At 40.5% G+C, this 19080-nt stretch overlaps 1 protein-coding gene across 2 annotated transcripts in view; it reads left to right on the forward strand.

The window, feature by feature from the left end:
• The first annotated feature begins 3609 nt into the window (after window positions 1-3609).
• Window positions 3610-19080, forward strand: part of ZC3H12C (zinc finger CCCH-type containing 12C) — a 57411-nt gene continuing 41940 nt past the window's right edge. Inside the window, exon 1 of one of the 2 annotated variants that reach the window (XM_055132478.1) lies at window positions 3610-4041. In XM_055132478.1, coding sequence (XP_054988453.1) covers window positions 4018-4041 — 24 coding nt within the window. In that variant the 5' untranslated portion in view covers window positions 3610-4017. Of the gene's footprint in view, window positions 4042-4133; window positions 4253-19080 lie in introns of those variants that run through there. The other variant, XM_055132479.1, reaches the window with a different exon arrangement.

The raw sequence follows: 19080 nt of genomic DNA on the forward strand, positions 1-19080 counted from the left end.
ACCCACTAATTTGGCCTTCTACCCTAAAAATATTCCCACATGCATATCCCACTATTATTATAGATGCCTAAATTCTAAACATTTGCTGAAATGACTATTTACTCTAAAATTTCTCCATTTTGCAGTCAGTGCTATTACAGGTTTCATAGTCACACTACTATTTTGGACTCCTCACCTTTCTTAGGGCCACATTCATCAAGTGTATCATGAGGATTATAATTAGGTAATGTTTAAAATGCAATGCCTAACTGCTCCTTATTTTTCTAACTTCACAATTCACTTCATTATCCTTCTATTCAACATTATCCATATAGTTCATTAATGTCTTAGTTCTTCCAAACTGAATTTCAAACTTTCTCCCCCATTTCAACCCCTTCCCTTTCCAAATCATCCAATAACCATCACCAGTATTAGTTTTCCTAAAAATGGGTGTTCTCCATTTTACCTTCTGTTCAATAACCCTTTAGATATTCCCCACTGAGCACATAGGCTACATGGAGGTTCAATTCTCTTCCCTCCCTCTTATTTGCAAATCTCTGTGTTAATTACAAATTCGTCCAAATTTTCTTCTACCTTAAAAATCCTGATTATCAAACCCTCTGTAAGCACTTTTCATGCTGTTCTACTGGAATACCCTTCCTCACTGTCTTTGCTCATTAAAATATTACTTCCCTGAGCAAAACAAGAATAAACAATTGCTACTGATAATCATTGTCCAGATTTCCCCATTAAAAGCCCAGAACCATGTGCACATACCCGTGGATATGTGTGTGTATGGTGGGGGCAAGGGATAGAGGGGTTCAGAACCCAGGGCCTCAATTTTGCCTTAAAGTAATACTCTAAGTTTTCCTAAATATTCTACCTACAGTGATTCCACTATCCTCCAAAGTGCCACTACTTATTTTAACACCTAAAAATTCCCTCCTTTTCTGAGTTTTCTTTTAGTCTTTGTTATATTGTTATCTCTCCAACTACATGGGAAAGTAATGAAAGTAAGTCACTGAATATTATTCAGCTGATTGGTCCTGACTCTGGAGATAAACCACCTACATTTTAATCACTATACTATTACTGATTATAATCTTGGCCACAGTTTTCCCAGGAAATAATGGTAGTTATTCCCCCACAGGGATTTTGGGGGGCTTTATATGAAAGAACACATGCAAAATCCTGAGAATAGCGGTAACCATTAACCAAATGTTAGCAATTACACCACTACTCATGTCTTAAGCTCCTATAAGATATAAAGTACTACCATGGTATCACCACGCTTTATATTTAATGTACTCTGATTGAGTCAGTTGACAGAAATAAGATAGACTGGTGGGCAGTGCATTGTAGACTTGGAACTTCCTGGCATCACCAGAATCTTGCTATAGATGACATCACTTAATGTTGCCAGCCAGTCAGACTCTTTCTAATCCCTGTCACTCCCTAAAATTGCTCAACAGACTTTGAAGGGTTTTGTTCTATGAATAAGGATAAAACATCCTTTCCTAAATGAGGGCTAGAGGAATCAGTTGGAATGGGAGATGTGTGCCAAAAGTAGATAATAGACCAAACACGGTGATCTCTCAGTGTCTGTGTTGCAAGACACAATGCCCAAAAGTATAGAGAGATTATGGGGAATATCATCTGCCATGGAGGCAGGAGGAGGGTGGGAAAGAAAGGGTATACCGGGGATATTGGTGGTGGGGAATGTGCACTGATAGAGGGATGGGTGTTTGATCATTGTGTGATTGTAACCCAAACATGAAAGCTTATAGCTATCTCACAGTGATTCAATAATTTTTTTAAATAAAATAATAAATAAATAAAATAAAACTTCCCTTCCTCCTATAAATAAAAGTGACCTGGTCCCTAAAAGCATTGCTGGTTGTGACTCAAAAAGCAAAAAAAAAAAAAAAAAACCAAAAAGATCAGTGGCCTGGAGGAGGGCTACCAGAGTTCTGACGAGGTTTCTAAAAATGTGAAATGGTGCACTCATAAGCCCCAAAAGAAAACTACCTGTCACACTTTCTTTACTAGGCTCCAGACTGGCCACTGAATTGGAAAGCAGGCTTTTGATATGATGCGTCCCTGCCATCTCATGTGTCAGAGAACCCATTGGGCACCACTGAAATGCTCTTAGCTTGGACTCCCCATTAGCAACAGATGCTTCCCTACGAGACAAAGACATCTGTGCTACTCATCTGAGTCATAATAACAGGTTAGTTATTTACTTAGGGTCTCTAAAGCTGTGCTCAGGAGACTCCAATGCCACTCCCAGCAATTCTAAACCGACTGGACCAGAGTTCAATGCAAGGGTTTGAGGACACACTGTGGTGATGGGGATTACCTAGGTACCCTGGAGCTCCAGGGACTCCAAAATCACAACCAGTGGTGCTCAGGGGTGGCCAGGGCTATATCACAATGTTCAAAGGGTACCAGGTGATCAAACCAGGGTGAACTGCATGTAGGGCAAGTGTCTTAACTCCTGTACTGTCTCTCTAGCTCCTATTTTTCATTTTTTAAATACAGAACATTGCCCTGGGAACTAAGATTGAAGCCACAGTAAGCATTATGGATATCAACACCACTAAGTAGGCCAAGCAAGTCAACAAATCCAAGTTTAAACGGTATGTTTTCTCTTGACTGCAGTTCACAGAAGCAAGGAATAAGTTTATTAAAGGAGAAAACTGTGATCCAAAGTTTGAACTCTGGTGCAGTGGAAGCAAATAGCTGCTTTGGAGGAAGAGTGATCAGAATCCTTCATATTCAAGTTGTAGAATTTTGCTAAACTTGTAACTCTGATTTTCTGATCGATATAGAGGATTATGACACCCAACACACATGGGTATGGGACCATTTAAATGAGACCATTTATTTGAAGTGAGCACTAAATCTGTGGCACATACAGGGCCGCAATCCACAAAGATTCCCTTCCCACTCTCTCTGATAGCAGATGCATCCTGCTGGGAGTTAGGACCTGTGACAATTCTCCAGGCAGGTGAACAAGAATGGCAAGTGAAGATTATTTGGCTATCTCTGAAAGGTTGACCTAGATTGTGTTGGGTGTAGCAAATTTCGTGCAAGTAGAAAGGCTCTGTGTTCTTGGAGCTTAGCACCCTGGCAACTCGGGAGCCCAGCCAGTCTCCCCACCATCCCAAAAAGATGTGGCTTCATCCTGAGCTTAACCTCAATTGTGACATATTGCGATTTCCAATAAAGCCAGTTTCCTTGCAGAAATTTGTCCTCCTGAGTGAAATCCCAACAGCTTCATTTGTTTAACTTCCCTTATTGGTCTTGCCGGTGCAGGGTGTGGCTTTTCTTCCTTATGGAATATTGATAATAAGTAAATAACCTAGGGGAACTTGCCCCAGAAAGGCGGCCTCACGATTTCCTTGAGTGCTGGGAGGGAATGATCCCTGCAGCTGATGGGTGCGGAAGGTATTGCAGGGACCACAGGCGCCCTCCGGGAGAGAGCCCGGGAAGCGCGGAGGGGAGGTGGAGACCCCAGGCTGGGCTGGGCCCCGGAAAGGGAGCGAGAGTTGGTTGGAGGCGCGGGGCGACGGCAGCCCCAGCGACCGAGTCGAGCCCGACAGGTTCCTGCAGCTCCCCTCAGCCCTCTCCACGCCTCCCGGGTTTTCCCCTTGGCTCGGGGTTTCCTGTTTCAGTTCTCGGTGATCTCCAGCAGCAGGTGCTGGTTCGCCAACCTTGGTTCCCGGGGAGGCGAAAGAGAAGGAAAAGCGGGAAGGGGAGGAGGAAGCGGCGCAGCGGCGGCGGCGGCGGCTGCGGGCTGGCGAGCAACTCGGCTGCGGGCGGCAGAGCCGGCTTCGCTGTCGCCCGCGGAGCAGCGGCGCGGGCGGCGGGCCGAACCCAGGGCCCCGGCGGGCGGCCGGCAGGCCGGCCGGGCAGCATGGGGGAGCCTCCAGCTCGCCCCGCGCCCTAGCGGCGGACGCGGCGGCCCAGGGCGGTGGCGAAAGGTGGCCGCCCGCCGGCGGGCCCCGGGGCTGCCCGGTCCCCGGGCATGTTGTGATGGCTGCTGAGAAGAGGCTGCAAGTAGGTTAAGCAACAGCTCTATGAGCGCGCGTGGCTGGGTGTGAGTTGTGCAGACCGGGGAGGGGGCGCCGGGGCCGCGGGCCTCGGGGAGGGCGCGCGGGCGGCCGGGCGCGGCTCCGCACGGGGAGGGCCGAGCTGGCCGCTGGAGCTGCGGGCCCCACCGCCCGCCCGCCCCCCTCGCGGATCGGCCATGCCGGGTAGCGGCCCCCAGGTTGGTGTCTCGGGGGGTGGGGGGCGGGGGTGGCCGTGAGCTAGGGGAAGGGAGGCCCGGGGGCCGGGAGGCGGCGGTCGAGCGCCGGCGGAGGGCCCGCGCCGAGCGATCCCCAGGCCTTGGCGGGTGGGACCCCCGGAGGTGGGTGACCGGGCTCCCGAGACGCGGGTATGGCCGAGCGTCCGGCCCGGCGCATCTCCCCGCGGGCAGAGCCGTCCCCGCCGGGATTTCGGGAAGGGTGAGGCCGACCTCGGCCCCGCGGCCTAGGGCGCCTGTCCACTCCCGCCCGCCCCGGGGCACGGCCGCCGAACCGGGAGGTGAGCTCGGGCGCCCCCGATGGAAACGGACCCACAGCCCTGCTCCTGCGGCTTCGACGGTCGCGCGCTCGTGGGGTGAGGCATCACCCGACATCTCGGGTCCCGCCCCAGCCATTAGCTCTTCCCATCCATCCATCCCCTCCATCCAGACCTCCCATCACCCCCCCTCCCCCGGGCCGGCCCCGATTAAAACCCCCACTCCTGCACCCTTCACCGCCCAGTCTCCACGGCCAGATCCTCATTTCCACCCTGCGTTCATTTGGGCTGGGCTGGGTCATATTTTCGGATCCCTACAAAGACCTCTTACAAATGTAACTTAGAGAAAATGAACCCCGCTTTTCTTCCCTGAGCTGCTGCATCTCTGCACCCCCTGAAGTCCTCAACGAGGGTTTCTGGCCATTTGGGTGGTGACCGTTAACAATCCTGGTTTGTGCTCTGCTTTGTGATAAAGAAATAATGATCCAGATTGAGGGAAAGTTTTCCCATTGGCTGCAAGACCATGAGGCATTTAACTGGTTCAGATAATTTTTTAAATTATCTTAGAATTGAGGCAGTGACTGTACATTTAGAAATTTGGGAAAGTTTTTCAGACCACTTCCTCATTTAATTTTTCTAATTCAGATTATAAACGGAAACAGTGGATATGCCTGAAACATATTTTTTTTTATTTTTCAAAGACCAAAAGCAGTCACAAATACAGTGTGTATCTTTAACTCTATTAAGAGTTTAGAAAAGATTAATTCCATTTTTAAAATCACCTATACAGTTTTGTTAGCAATCTTTTATTGTTGATGTTATCTAATGTTTGAATACAAAGATAGTTTCACCAAATATAAAATTCTCTTCCTCTAACAATCCGGGAAAATACCTTTTTTCAGACTTGTCTCTCAACTCACATGCTGTCTTGAGACTGATACCCTAAAACTATAAAATGGACTAGGAGCTGTTATCTATAATTTGGAATGTTAGAGTATTTTTTAAAGAATGATATTTACTTATGAAATAAGTTACAGTTCTATCTCTAGCATCTTGTCATCACAAAATGACTATTACAAGCAAATTAAGATGCATTTTAAACAGAGCCAACAAAAGAGGTCAGTACTTTTTAACCTGCAGTTAATAATGAAAGACTAATGAAGTAATTTTCTTATAATAGGAAGTATTACAGAATAGGAAACAGAACCTTGGAATGTTAGCATGTTGATGGGAGGTTATTAGTCACTTCCTCTTACTACATTTTTGTTTTATTTACCAGGAAAATAAAAATATCCTGTTTTACATTAATAGCTTCTCCGGAGCTATGTTTTCAAGGATTATATCTGCTTGTCAAAGTGGACCCCATGTACTTAATGGAAATTGCATATGGAGGCAGAGGGTGAGGGTGGGGTTAGGCCATATCTCAAGTACTCAGACCATATACTGGTGCTGGGGATCAAACAAGCACCATGCAAGGCACTCCACATTAACCCCTTTTCTTTCCATCCCCTAAAAATTATATTTTTAAAATATTTTCTCAGTCTGCAAATGGATCTTCATCTTCAATCTAACATTCAATCTAATTTTAATCTAACTTCAATCTAACATTCAGTCTTCATCTTCAATCTTATCTTCAGTCTAACATGCAATAGTAGTTTTTACATTAATTTTAAGTGCTATAATATGTTAAAGTGTTGCTATCATTTTATAGCTGTCATCATTTTAAACTATTTTGATCCTTTTATTTATATGATTTTAGTGGGTTTTGTTGTTTTTGACATAAATTCATAAGAATTCTGATTTGATAGCAATTTTAAAGAAACAAGCATAAGATAGTAAGTAGAAGTACCTTTTTGTTAGAATGTAGGATTTCAAAATGATCTGCAGCCATTGCTCATTTGAGACTGGAAATCTTCTATTCCCTCAGCAAATTATTCTTCAGAAACATTCAATGGAGGTGCTCTGTGAGGCCCCTGAATCCCTTAAAAGGAGAAATTAAGAACAAATAAAACATAATACTAATTGGAATATCCTTAGTGCCATGAATGGAAAACTCAGAAATTCAGGTATAGGGAAGGCTGCATGCCAGTTCTTACTAGGGAAGATACGGGTAGGTTGTATTTAGGAGGGAGTCAGTCCCAAATGATCACTGAACAGAAGATGGGGGTCCAGTGCATCTGCAGGATGCAGCAGATGATGGGAGTATTGGCGGGATTAAGATGAGCTCAGGAAGTTTCAAGGTTTTTTAATTTTTTGTTGTTTTTGTGCTATATGCAGCGGTGTTCAGGGTTTACTCCTAGCTCTGCACTCAAGAATCATTCTTTGCAGGCTCTGAGGACCATATGGAATGTCAGGGATTGAACCAAGGTTGGCCACATGCAAAGCAAGCTACCATACCTGCTGTACTATCACTGCAGCTCCTCAAGGAATTTTCTTTTTTTTCTTTTGCTTTTTGGGTCACACCCGGAAATGCACAGGAGTTACTCCTGGCTCTTTACTCAGGAATTACTCTTGGCAGTGCTTGGGGGACCATATGGGATGCTGGGAATCGAACTCAGGTCAGTCGCGTGCAATGCAAAAGCCCTACCTGCTGTGCTATTGCTCCACCCCCTCCTCAAGGAATTTTCTTAAGAAATTGTCTTTCTTGGAAAAAGAAATACTAAATAGGAAGGTCACTAAACAATAAAATTTATAAAATCAGGATTCTAATTTTAAATATAAAATATTAAGATTCTGGGGGTTTTATCATAAATCTATCAAATGTTCTAAAAAAGCTTTTTATGTCCTACGTGCTAATAAGCCTCATGGATTTATAACATATAAAATCATACCTTTACAAAGCTAAAACTTCAGGAGTCATTAAAAAAAACCCTAATATTATCACTGCTGATATTTCACTATTTTTAAATTATATTATTTGTTTATCTCACCATGAAATCATAAAGTTATTCATGATTGGATTTCCGGCATACAATGCTTCAACACCAGTCCCTTCGACCAGTGTCCACTTTCCTCCACCAATGCCACCCCCAATGTTTTTTTTTTTTTTTAATGCATCTCATCCCAAGCTGGAGTGACAGTAAAGAGGTGCTTGCCTTGCTCGTGGCCAAGCCAGATTGCCTCCACTCCCCAGCACTGCCAGGAATTATTCTTGAGTACAGACAGAGCCAGGTATACTGCAGGTGTGGCCTAAAACATGTATTTCATCGAATTCTGCTCCTTCACTATCAAAGAAACTATTTAGCCATTTAAATGTGCTACTTAAATCAGATAGTGTGAGAAGTACATACTGAAGGGAAATTTTGGATCTGATGGTATAATGATAACTTTCAAATATGTATGTAGATATGTAAATTTTTTCTTTCCTTTTTTTTAAGCTGACATAATATTGTGCAATGATGTACCAAACACTGTACTTGTGCATTACTTTTAGTATTCCCATGTGTAGGTGGGCAAACTTGAGGCAAAGTTTAACTTGCCTCCAAAATCACAATTGGTAAACTGCAGAAGAGTTTGAACCTGTGCAGTCTGACTTATAAGAACTATGCTCTTAATCATCATGTACTTATTTATGCATCCCCATGATTCTATTTTTAGTTTATTCCCTAGAAAGTGTTATTTTGGGGCTGGAAGATAGTACAGCAGGTGAGGTGCTTGCCTTGATTTGATCTCTATCACCATATATGGTGCCCTTAGCCTACAGAAGTGATCTTTGAGCACAAAGCCAGGAGTAAGCCCTGAACACAGCTGAGTGTGGCCAAAACAAAACAATAAATAAAAGTGTCATTTTCTGTGTTCATTTGTTGGCACTGTTTGAAAATTAAGAGAAGCCTGGTGATTAGCGTTATGAGTATGTAAGATAAGAGAGAGCTACAGATAATTTTGTCCTTGAGAAAGATCTTCCAGTAACTAGACAACACAGAAATCCTGCTTGGCCAGACAACTTGAAGGCAAGAATAATGTCTTTTCAATATATCTAGATAAACAAGATAAATTCAGAGATACTCAGTTTACTAAGACCATCCATGGTTTTTACTCATTTTTAAGCTCTCTGACTACAGAAATGCAGTGTACTTTGTTGTAGTTTTCTAAGTTTTATAGGAAACTTAAAAATACATGGGAGTATGAAAAACTTTAAAACACCAATAGCCCTAATCATCAGATAACTAATTTAGCAGTACAGTGTTAAATTATAAGCAAAAATCCATAAGCAGATGATACAAAGTGATCTGCCTGTCAGATAATTATCCAGTCTCTCAGGGTAGATAAATAAACAAATAGAAACTCCGACCCCTATGTCTTTTTTTGCTTGTCTGGAATATTTTCTATTTTCTAACCTTTCATCTGGCTCCTTTAGGCCCCAAATACAGTCTCACTTGGCTTACTCTATTATGGTTTTTAAGATTGATTAGTAATAGGCAACATCTACTGTGTAAACATTTTTCTAAGTGCTCAACATATATTAACGCATTTAATACTAGCTATTTCATCACAAAGTATGTCAATACCTTTCTTTTGAGAAGGAAACTGAACCACAATGTCCAAATAATTTATTCACTCCAGGTCTCACAGTTAATAATTCAGAGGGAAGTTCCAATTTAGGCCAAGTACCTATTTTAACTAATTATTAAGATGTCTTTAACCTAATTCATGTTAACAAATTTATGTATTTGATATTTAAACAATATAGCAGAATCATATTTCTTAAGGCACTTGTCAGAGAGAGGTGAGTGCACTAATAATGGGTGTGATATTGGAATTATGTTCATGAGAAAGCATCACTAACAATATTGTAAATCACAGAATCTGAATTAAAAATTAAATAATATGTAGCTTATAAATTTATTTTTCTGAAGTATAATATTAACCTTATTGGACACTAACTGTCTGCCGGGTATAGTACTAAGCACTTTGTGTACATTATCAATTTCACTTCACTACTGTTCTATAAAGGTCTATTAACTATATTGTTGTTCACCTATCTTCCAGATAATAGAAAGGCTAAATAATTCTAGCCAAGGTTATCTAGATTTCTGATTGATTCTAACCTAAATAGCAATACTTGGTATGCTTTTAGGTTTGGTTGGGTTGTTGCTGTTGTTGTTGTTGAAGACTGTCAAGGCAGCAGGACACTTATTTATATTGACAAAATGATTTTGGTCTTTCCCTGATGTTTAGTCCTTGCTGAAACTGTTGCTCCCTCCTTCTAATTTGCAGCATATAACTCTCTAAACTAAATGACAGTGCTAATAGTGTATCTAAAATGAAAGTATTTAGGCAGAGAATAAGATGCTCAGCCAATCTAGGTTGGAGAACTGTAAGACTGGATTTGCACAGTGGGCAAGTGGGACCGCTGAAATCAACTAAACCTGGGTTTTAATCCCAGCTCTACCTTTTACTGGCTGTTACCTCAAAACTCAGTTTCTCTGATTTATTATCCATCAAATACTATGTACTTTAGAGTTGCTCCCACTGGTTCAAGATACTGAGTGTAAAGTATCCTGGTACTCAGAAGTCACTCAATTATTAGCAGAAAATGAGTTAGCGGCATCCATTGATTTGATTGGACATATTATTTTGTGTTTATTGTTTTTCTGTCTACTTAACTGATGGCTTTTGTGTTTTGAGTACTTGAAACTGCTAGATAAAAAAATTTTCTAAAAACTCAAGTTTACTGTTAGTGCTCTTAACATGTCAGTTTATATTTTAGGTTTCTAAACCTATTACTTTATGTCTTTTAGGGTGAAGCTAAAATTAGTTTTTGTTCATTGTTCTTAGTCATCTGTACTCATTTCCTATTTAAAATTATGTGGGCTTAATTTTATCCTCATTCTGTGACTTAGTCTGTTTCAAATATTAGCTTTTGCTTTGTGATTTATTATTCTGTACACTTACAGAGAGATTTCCCATGTAAGTAAGGTTGCCTTTTCATTGTTAACTTGGCAATTTTTTAGTAAGGGTTCCCGGGGGCCACCAGAGCCACCTAAGTAGTATGACTTGGACAACTTTTTTGGTTAAGTCATCTCTAACTGTCCCACTGAGGTAGTGACTTAAGGTATCAGATATTTTCTGGGATTTTCCTGTAATTTTAAGAGATTGGAGCACTGTCGTCCCCGTTGTTCATCAATTTGCTTAAGCGGGCACCAGTAACATCTCCATTGTGAGACTTGTTTTTACTGCTTTTGGCATATTATCAAATACGCCATGGGTAGCTTGCCAGGCTCAGCCATGCGGGCGGGATACTCTCAGTAGCTTGCCGGGCTCTCCGTGAGGGATGGAGGAATCGAATCCGGGTCGGCCTCGTGCAAGGCAAACACCCTGCCCGCTGTGCTATCACTCCAGTCCAAGAGATTAGTACATTTTTGAAATTGTGGCCAAGGAGCTATTTTCTCTATGTTAGAATTAAAGAGTATAGGGGAAAAAATAGGTATGGTTCCATCCGCAGGTCAACCTGAACCTGTGGGGCAAGTGCATAGCAGCCTGATAATGCCTTCAGACTTCCAGATATCCCGAAATTGCTGCTGTGCCTTTGGCCAGACCCCAACAACTTGGCGCCAAGTTTACCAAGAAATTAAACAGCCAAAAGTTAGGTATGTGGGAGACACACCCACAAACCACCTCCAGCTCAGTTTTATAAGCTCATTTATTGGCCTTATTTTGGAGACCTGTAAAGTCCCCCAAAGCCTCCGTCCCTCTCGGAGAGCACGGCAAGCTACCGAGAGTATCCTGCCTGCACGGCAGAGTCTGGAAAGCTACCCATGGCATATTCGATATGCCAAAAGCAGTAACAACAACTGCCCTCATTCCCCTGACCCTGAATGAGCGCCCAGTATGCCACCGGGCTACACTAGCACACAACAGGGATAAATGGAGATGTTACTGGTGCCCGCTCAAGCAAATCAATGAACAACAGGATGACAGTGACAGTGACAGTAACTGTAGCCACTACTCTCAGTGACTCTGATTTATGGATCAGGATTTGACCTCAAACATTAGTTGTATCTTGTTCCCTGCTGCTGTTCTTACTCACAAGGGACATTTTAAAGATTCTAGAGCCAGTCAGTAGACCTCTGTTTAATGTAATCCTAAAACCTGAAAGAACACTGCAAGAAAAATTAGGAGCCTTAATGGGAAATAAATGGATTTGAAACACTTTGTGTATATGTACTGAAAAATATAGTATAAAATGAACTAGTTTTGGAAAACTAAAAGGAAAGTCCACAATCAAATATTTTAGCCTAAGGATAGAAGAACATTCAGATATGTGAATACCAGATTTTCATTTACTATATTTAAACACTTCTTAAAAACATTGCTAAATTAGGGCTTCAGCACAAAAATGATTTAATAAAAAATGTGATATCAAAATAGATATCTTGCTAATTAAAGAGTTCAATTTCTGTAATAGTATCATTGGGGGGGGTTACAAAAGTTATTTGTATCTTTTTTTGAGAATAATAGTCCTCATTTTTCTAAAAGATTTCTGAGAGGTCAATTAAAGAAGGCACTAGTGCCCTGATCTTAAAGACTTCATATTGTTTTAGGGGGAAATTATTCACTTCTACTAATAGTTTATAAATATACTGTAATAATAATAAAGAGTAGATTCAAAGTATAGACTCATATAGTGTATTGAAAGCATTTAGCCTTACTGCACTTATACTGACTGTGTAATTAAAAAAATAGAGAATATTGGGTTGGAAAGATAATACAGATATATGTTAAGGTTCATGTCTTACATGATCTCTAGAAGCCCCCAAGCACTGCATATTGCCCAGGTAAGTCAGAGCCTCATTAGGTCCCAAGCAGTACTGCATCCTCTGGACTTTGCATTGAACTGGTAGCCCAGTTGGGCAAAAAGTGCCAGGAGGAGGTCCTGGTTATCCTGATAGACATTTGAGAGACTCCATAGTAAATAAATACAAAATTCAAATAAATAGCATGCCTCAAATACTGAAAAATTAGTTAATGTGCCTCAAAGATGCTTAGAAATTTAGTAAAGTAAGGTTAGTCTATTTTCACATTTCCACTTAGCACTTTTATAGATATTTTCTGGAAAAGCTGTTTATAAACCAGGACATCTGTGTTAGAAAACAACAGCTATTGACTTTTAAAATGTGAAACAGTGAAGACGAAGTCCCATTAAAATCAGAGTAAGCCCAAATGCCTAAAATTAATCAATAATTGTTTCATGATTTCAATCAAGTCAATAGGGTGGGGGGAATTTAGAAAAATGGATATTAATATTGTGCACTATTACATATCTCCAAAACTGTTAGGTTTTACAACCTAACAGTATGTATAAGGTTTAAGGGTCAGAGTAAGGTAGCTAGATGGTTAAAATGAATGACTTTTATAATAACAGTATAAAATATAGACATGTCAAGAATAAAACTAAATGGGGGAGGGGAATCTCATTTATAATTAAAAATGATAGCAAACATATCTCTCAAGGAAATAAGTCTTCATTATTGGTCATCAGTTAATCCGTGGCAACACTAATGTTACCTGATTTCACCATGGTAACAGGTATTATCATCACCACTTTACAAAGGAATGAAAAAATCACATAGCTAGTGAGTGTCGGAATAGGAACTCAGGCTCAGTCTCTCAGACTCTGCAGATTGCACTTCTTAACACTCTGATTTTCATTTTTTTGCTCATAGGAATAGGGGAGCAGTTGGCCATACCCAACAGTGCTCAGGGATTACTCCTCACTCATGGTGGGACTTGAGGGACCCTATGTGGTCCTGGGGCTCTCAAACCCAGGCGGGCTGTGTGCAAGGCAAGCCCTACCAACTGCACTATTTCTGGCCCCAATTCTATGAGTTTCATAGCAACTTTATACCACTTTTCTATTGGATTAACAAAGATAGGTTGTTTGGGGAAAACAGTGATTGGTACAGAGAATGGACACTCAGAAGTGTTGGAGTTAACAGTACAATTCAATTCAAGGGAAACTTGATCATTCACTATTTACTCAAGAACTTGAACTTAGTTAAATTTCAGTATTTGAATATGCTATGTACAGGAAAAATGACATTGAATGAAGAGGAATAAACTAGTGACTAGAGTTATAGGAGACAAATGTTTAAATTATTTTTTAAAAAGTCAGAACCATCTACAGGAATAAATTTCACAAAACTAATTCAGTGAGTCTGGTTGCGACAGACTTTTACTATTTTTGGCCTGGATGGATGGCTGGAAAGCATGTGCCAGGTTGGCGGCTGAAACTTAGCTTTGAGACTATCCCATGCTGTGAAAGCACCTGAGAGAAGATGTGGCAGGTGGAGAAAGCACTTTGGAACTCCAAAGTGACAGCCCTAAGCCAGAATGCTAATTTGGCAAGTATGCCACCAGGTGCTGAGTCTTGGGCCTAAGTGATCCTCAAATAACAGGAAAATCAAAAATGTTTACTTCCTACTTTGATAGCAAATGAGTACTTAAATTTTATAGCTCTTTAATAGATTAGGATCTAATTTGATCATAAACACCTCATGTAAACAGGATAGTATGACATGGATTGAAATCCTAAAATAATTTTTTGTATGTCTACATAGTACATAGAATTCTTGTACTTCTCAATGTGTCATGATCAACTTTTTTGTGATTAACTGGTGACCCACCTCTCTTCCCTAAACTGAAATAGCTCCTCATTTAGACACTGGGAGCCTTTATCCAAGTCCTCTTCCCAGTCACTCTGCAAGACATTATTTGATACATTCACTATTTTTCATTATTACTTCTCTCATTTATATTACTCCACTTGTTTTTTCTTTTTTTGGACGGGGCATGGGGCATACCCAGCGTACTCAGGGGCTACTCAAGGATCCACCTGGGCTCCTAAATCCAAAGCACAAGCACGTGCTCCAGCACTTCAAGCTGTCTCCCAGGCTCCTCTTTTTGTCTTCAATGTTAAAGTCTTACTGATATTTACATCTCTCTTAGATAATATATTATGTGTATTTTTCTGTATAATTTTGAATATCTCACCTTTTGCTTAGATTATTATTAATTTTTTTAATTTGTGGGCATACATTGTAAACAACTTTGCAAACCACTGTCTCAGTTTTTTTTAATCAGGGACATTAAGTTAAAATAAGCAATATAATGTTAAAATAAGCAACATAGAGAAAAAATCAGGAGGAAAAGTATCTTAAACAGAATCTCTATTTTAGACTACTTAATTTCATATTTTAATATTAAAATTTGAGTTTTAGCATTCATTGAATCACATTTTAATTTAATTTTTTTGGTTCAGGTCACATTCAGAAGTACTCAGGGTCTACTCTTAGCTCTCTGAGGGGTCACTTCTGGCAGTGTTTAGGGAACTATAAATAGTGCTGGGTATCAAACTGAGGTACAAGACAACTGCCTTGACACCTGTTTTATCCTTTGCTTTATTCTCATTTTTAAAATACAAGAAAATAGAAAATATCAGTGTAGTGGGTGGAGAGATAGTACAGCAGATAGGGTGCTTGCCTTGAATGTGGCTGACCCACGTTCGATCCTCAGCATCGTATATGGTCCCCTTGGCACTGCCAGGAGTGATTCCTGGGTGCAGCAGAGCCAGGCACAATCTCTGAGTCTTGCCAGATGTTGTCAAAAAACAAAAACAAAATAAAATATTAGTGTAAATAATTTGTAATGAAAGTTTTTTATTTGTGTAAAACACATTCTTTAAAATGTATGATAGGAGCTAGAATGATGGGTAAGTCAGGGGTAAGTCAGTTGCCTTGCACACAAAGGACCTGGTTTTGGTCCTCATAGCCCCAGATGGTCCCCAAGATTGCCAGAAGTGATCCCAGAATGCAGAGCCAGTTGTAAGCCCCGAGCACTGCCAGGTGTAGCCCCCCACAAAAAATATGTTGTATGTTATGTAGTTTATTCCTCTTCATTCAATACATCATGTATGTGGTGCTGGGGATTGAACTGGGTCAGCTGCATGCATTACAAGTGTCTTGCTGCTGTACTCTTTCTCCAGCTTGGTGCTTTTAAAATGTAGTGGCTAGAGAGATAGCTCAGAAGGCTGGAGCAAATGCTTTACAGGTGGTGGCCCTGGTTCTAATCTGTGGCATCTAATGCCCTCCATCACTACAGGGGCAACCCCCCAAACACTGCCAGGAATAGCCTCCCAAAACAGATTAAACTTTTTAATAAATGACTATAAGCAAAGCAACCTCTTTGGGTATGGTCCCAAAACAAACAAAAGCATTAACTGTACACAATTAGAAATTTTTGAGAGGGCTCCTCAGTGATGCTCAGGATGGCTCTCCAAGGCTCCATGAGGAATTCAGGTTTTAATGCAAGAACCCTGCAATAGTACAGCGGATAGGGCATTTACCTTGCGCAAGGCTGACCTGGGCTCGATTGCTCCGTCCCTCTCGGAGAGCTTGGCAAGCTACCAAGAGTATCCCGTCCGCACAGCAGAGCCTGGCAAGCTACCCTTGGCATATTCAGTATGCCAAAAACAGTAACAAGTCTCACACTGGAGGCGTTACTGGTGCCTGCCTGCTTGTGCAAATCAATGAACCATGGGACTACAGTGCTACAGTGTTACAATGTGAGGACCCTAGGATGTGATGCTGCTCAGGCCCTGAGGTGTTGAGCACCTCCAACACTGCACCTGGCATTACTCGGGGGGACCTATGTGTTGCTGGAAATCAAACCCTAACTTCTGTACTGTATTGACTCCTTGATTTTACATAATTTTAAGATAAAAGTCGGTTTACTGGCTAACATCTATAAAATCATCTAAAAATTAGAGTACTTTCTATATTAAATTAAATAAAAATATCAGTAAAATTCTTCAGTTATAGAAATGTTTTATGTAAATTATTTAATTAAATAGCAATTAAGAAAATTTATGGCTTTAATTTTTTAATAGTTAATACTATACAGATATTAGGAGAAAGTTAACTCTAAGAAGTATAGCAATTTATTCAGGAAAATTGTGTAGTTAGAAATTAAATATTAATAAAATTAAAGAGATTGTTTTGCCTATAGTCATTTATTTTAAAGTTTACAAACCACATTATCTTTATGCTGGTGTGTATGTATAGATATAAGCATATAATTTTATATAGCTGGTACTATTTTATTAGCTTATTACATTTCAAACAACCATAATTCCTTTTTTACAACTGAGGAAACCAAGCCATAAGGCGGTAGATTTCCCCAAAATGAGAGGCGGGTGTGTGTATCATGTGTGTCTGCTTGTGTATGCACAAACTAACTAGCATTGAGCATTTTCCCTAATAATAAAACATAATGAAGCTCATTCCCAATGATATCAGAACAACACAAAATAATCATTGCAATTTAATATCAGTGCAAATGTTGATAAGGAATAGACAATCAGGTAAGACTTTATATTATTTATATACCTGGAAAACCCAAGAACCTCAATGAAACACTAAAGGAAATAATGAGATTGCTAAGATACCTAAGTGTTTTAAACTATGTATCTGTAAAATATCCTCCTCCTCCTCATCATCATCATCATCCCATTGATTGATATAGTCAGAATAAAGTATAAACACGGAGAGGGAAAAAGTGCTGATAGGAGACTTGAAAACAATGCAAGGTACTTAATACACAGATCTTCCCCACTAATGACAGTTCAGACTTAGGACTTTTCATGTTTATGATGATGTAAGAGCATAGGTTTTCAAAAGTAACAATATTTGGAATATTGAATTTTTGTTTTGTTTTGTTTTTTTTGGGTCACACCCGGCGATGCACAGGGGTTACTCCTGGCTCTGCACTCAGGAATCACTCCTGGCGGTGCTCAGGGGACCATATGGGATGCTGGGAATCGAACCCAGGTCAGCCGCATTGCAAGGCAAACGCCCTACCCGCTGTGCTATTGCTCCAGCCCCTGGAATATTGAATTTTAATCATTCCCCAAACTAGCACTTGCTTTAGGATACTCTTGTGTGATGCTGGTCAGTTGGCAGTAAGTAATCCCCAGTCAACCACGAACATGAAAATGAAGATAAAGAATCTACAGGTTTTCATTTTCTTTTTTTTTTCTTTTTGGGTCACACCCGGCGATGCACAAGGTTTACTCCTGGCTCATGCACTCAGGAATTACCCCTGGCAGTGCTCAGAGGACCATATGGGATGCTGAGATTCGAACCCGGGTTGACCGGGTGCAAGGCAAACACCTTACCTGCTTTGCTATCGCTCCAGCCCCCAGATTTTCATTTTCAGTACAGCATTCAATAAATTGCATGAGCTATTACACATTTATTACAAAATATACCTTATATTAGATTATTTTGCCCAACTTGATTAATGTCTGTTTTTAAAAAGCATGTTTAAGGTGGGCTAGATTAAATATATTAAGCTAGGTTATAATGTATTTTCATTTTATGCCATTTTCAATTTATGATGGGGTTCTAAGTCAAAGTCTGTTTTATAAGTCGACAGTTCTTATTATATGGTACAGCATAGAACTAGAGAAAGATCAGTGAAACAACAAAAAATATAGAAGTAAGCCCAACTTTTGAGCAGAGGAAATGATATGAAGCTCTTTTATACTAATAGCTCTAAACCCCTAAGTTTCCCAGATCAGAATAAAAGCCAGCTCCTTTCTATGACCTGTGACTCCTTTCCTTGTTCACTTGCCACCAGACAAAGTAGCTACTGATCTGTTCCCTGATCACATTTTCATCTGAGGTTTGTACTTAATCCTCCGTCTTCCTAGTACAACATTTCCTCTCAATTCATTAAATATCTGAATATCTAACATTCTCAGAGAACCCTTCCTGATTCAAAGTGATTTTATAGCATTTACCATTAACTGGCATGTTTTTGTTGTTTCTAGTCTCTTCCCGTGCCCCAGTCCACACAATACTGTAAGTAAAGTGAAACAGACTTTGTTCTTGTTTCACCACCATCTGGTACTAGGATGTACCCATTTGCTGCATGGAACTAGTATGAAAAGTTGTAGACAAGATCTCAAGATTTGAAAAGAAAAATTATGATCAATTCTTTTTTTTTCTTTTTTTGCTTTTTGGGTCACACCTGGCGATGAACAGGGATTACTCCTGGCTTTGTACTCAGGAATTACCCCTGGCGTGCTCAGGGGACCATATGGGATGCTGGGAATCAAACCCGGGTCAGCCGCGTGCAAGACAAATGCCCTACCCGCTGTGCTATTGCTCCAGCCCCTATGATCAATTCTTGGGTGTAGGGTTTGTTTTATTTTTATAGATGTTTTGTATTTATTTTCTATCAAGTAGCTGCAGATGCTGAGCCATAATGCTCCTAAAGGAAATGAAGAATTAGGTTCCTAAGAGCTTTACATTGTATTTTAGTAAGAGCCTGTATTTAGGTCAGATTTATAATTAACAAAGTATTGAATCTTAGTTGGTCTGTAGTCCCTTTTCTATTATTTGCTGTGTACAGTGCTTTTCCTGAGTTCCCTTATACTTATACTCTCTTCTGATATACAAACCTAATGATGGATCTCCTACCAATTCTATCTGATACAGTTTTATAGGGGCCACACCTCAGCAACATCCAGCA

Source organism: Sorex araneus, chromosome 3, assembly GCF_027595985.1.
Source record: "Sorex araneus isolate mSorAra2 chromosome 3, mSorAra2.pri, whole genome shotgun sequence".
Taxonomy (NCBI): Eukaryota; Metazoa; Chordata; class Mammalia; order Eulipotyphla; family Soricidae; genus Sorex; species Sorex araneus.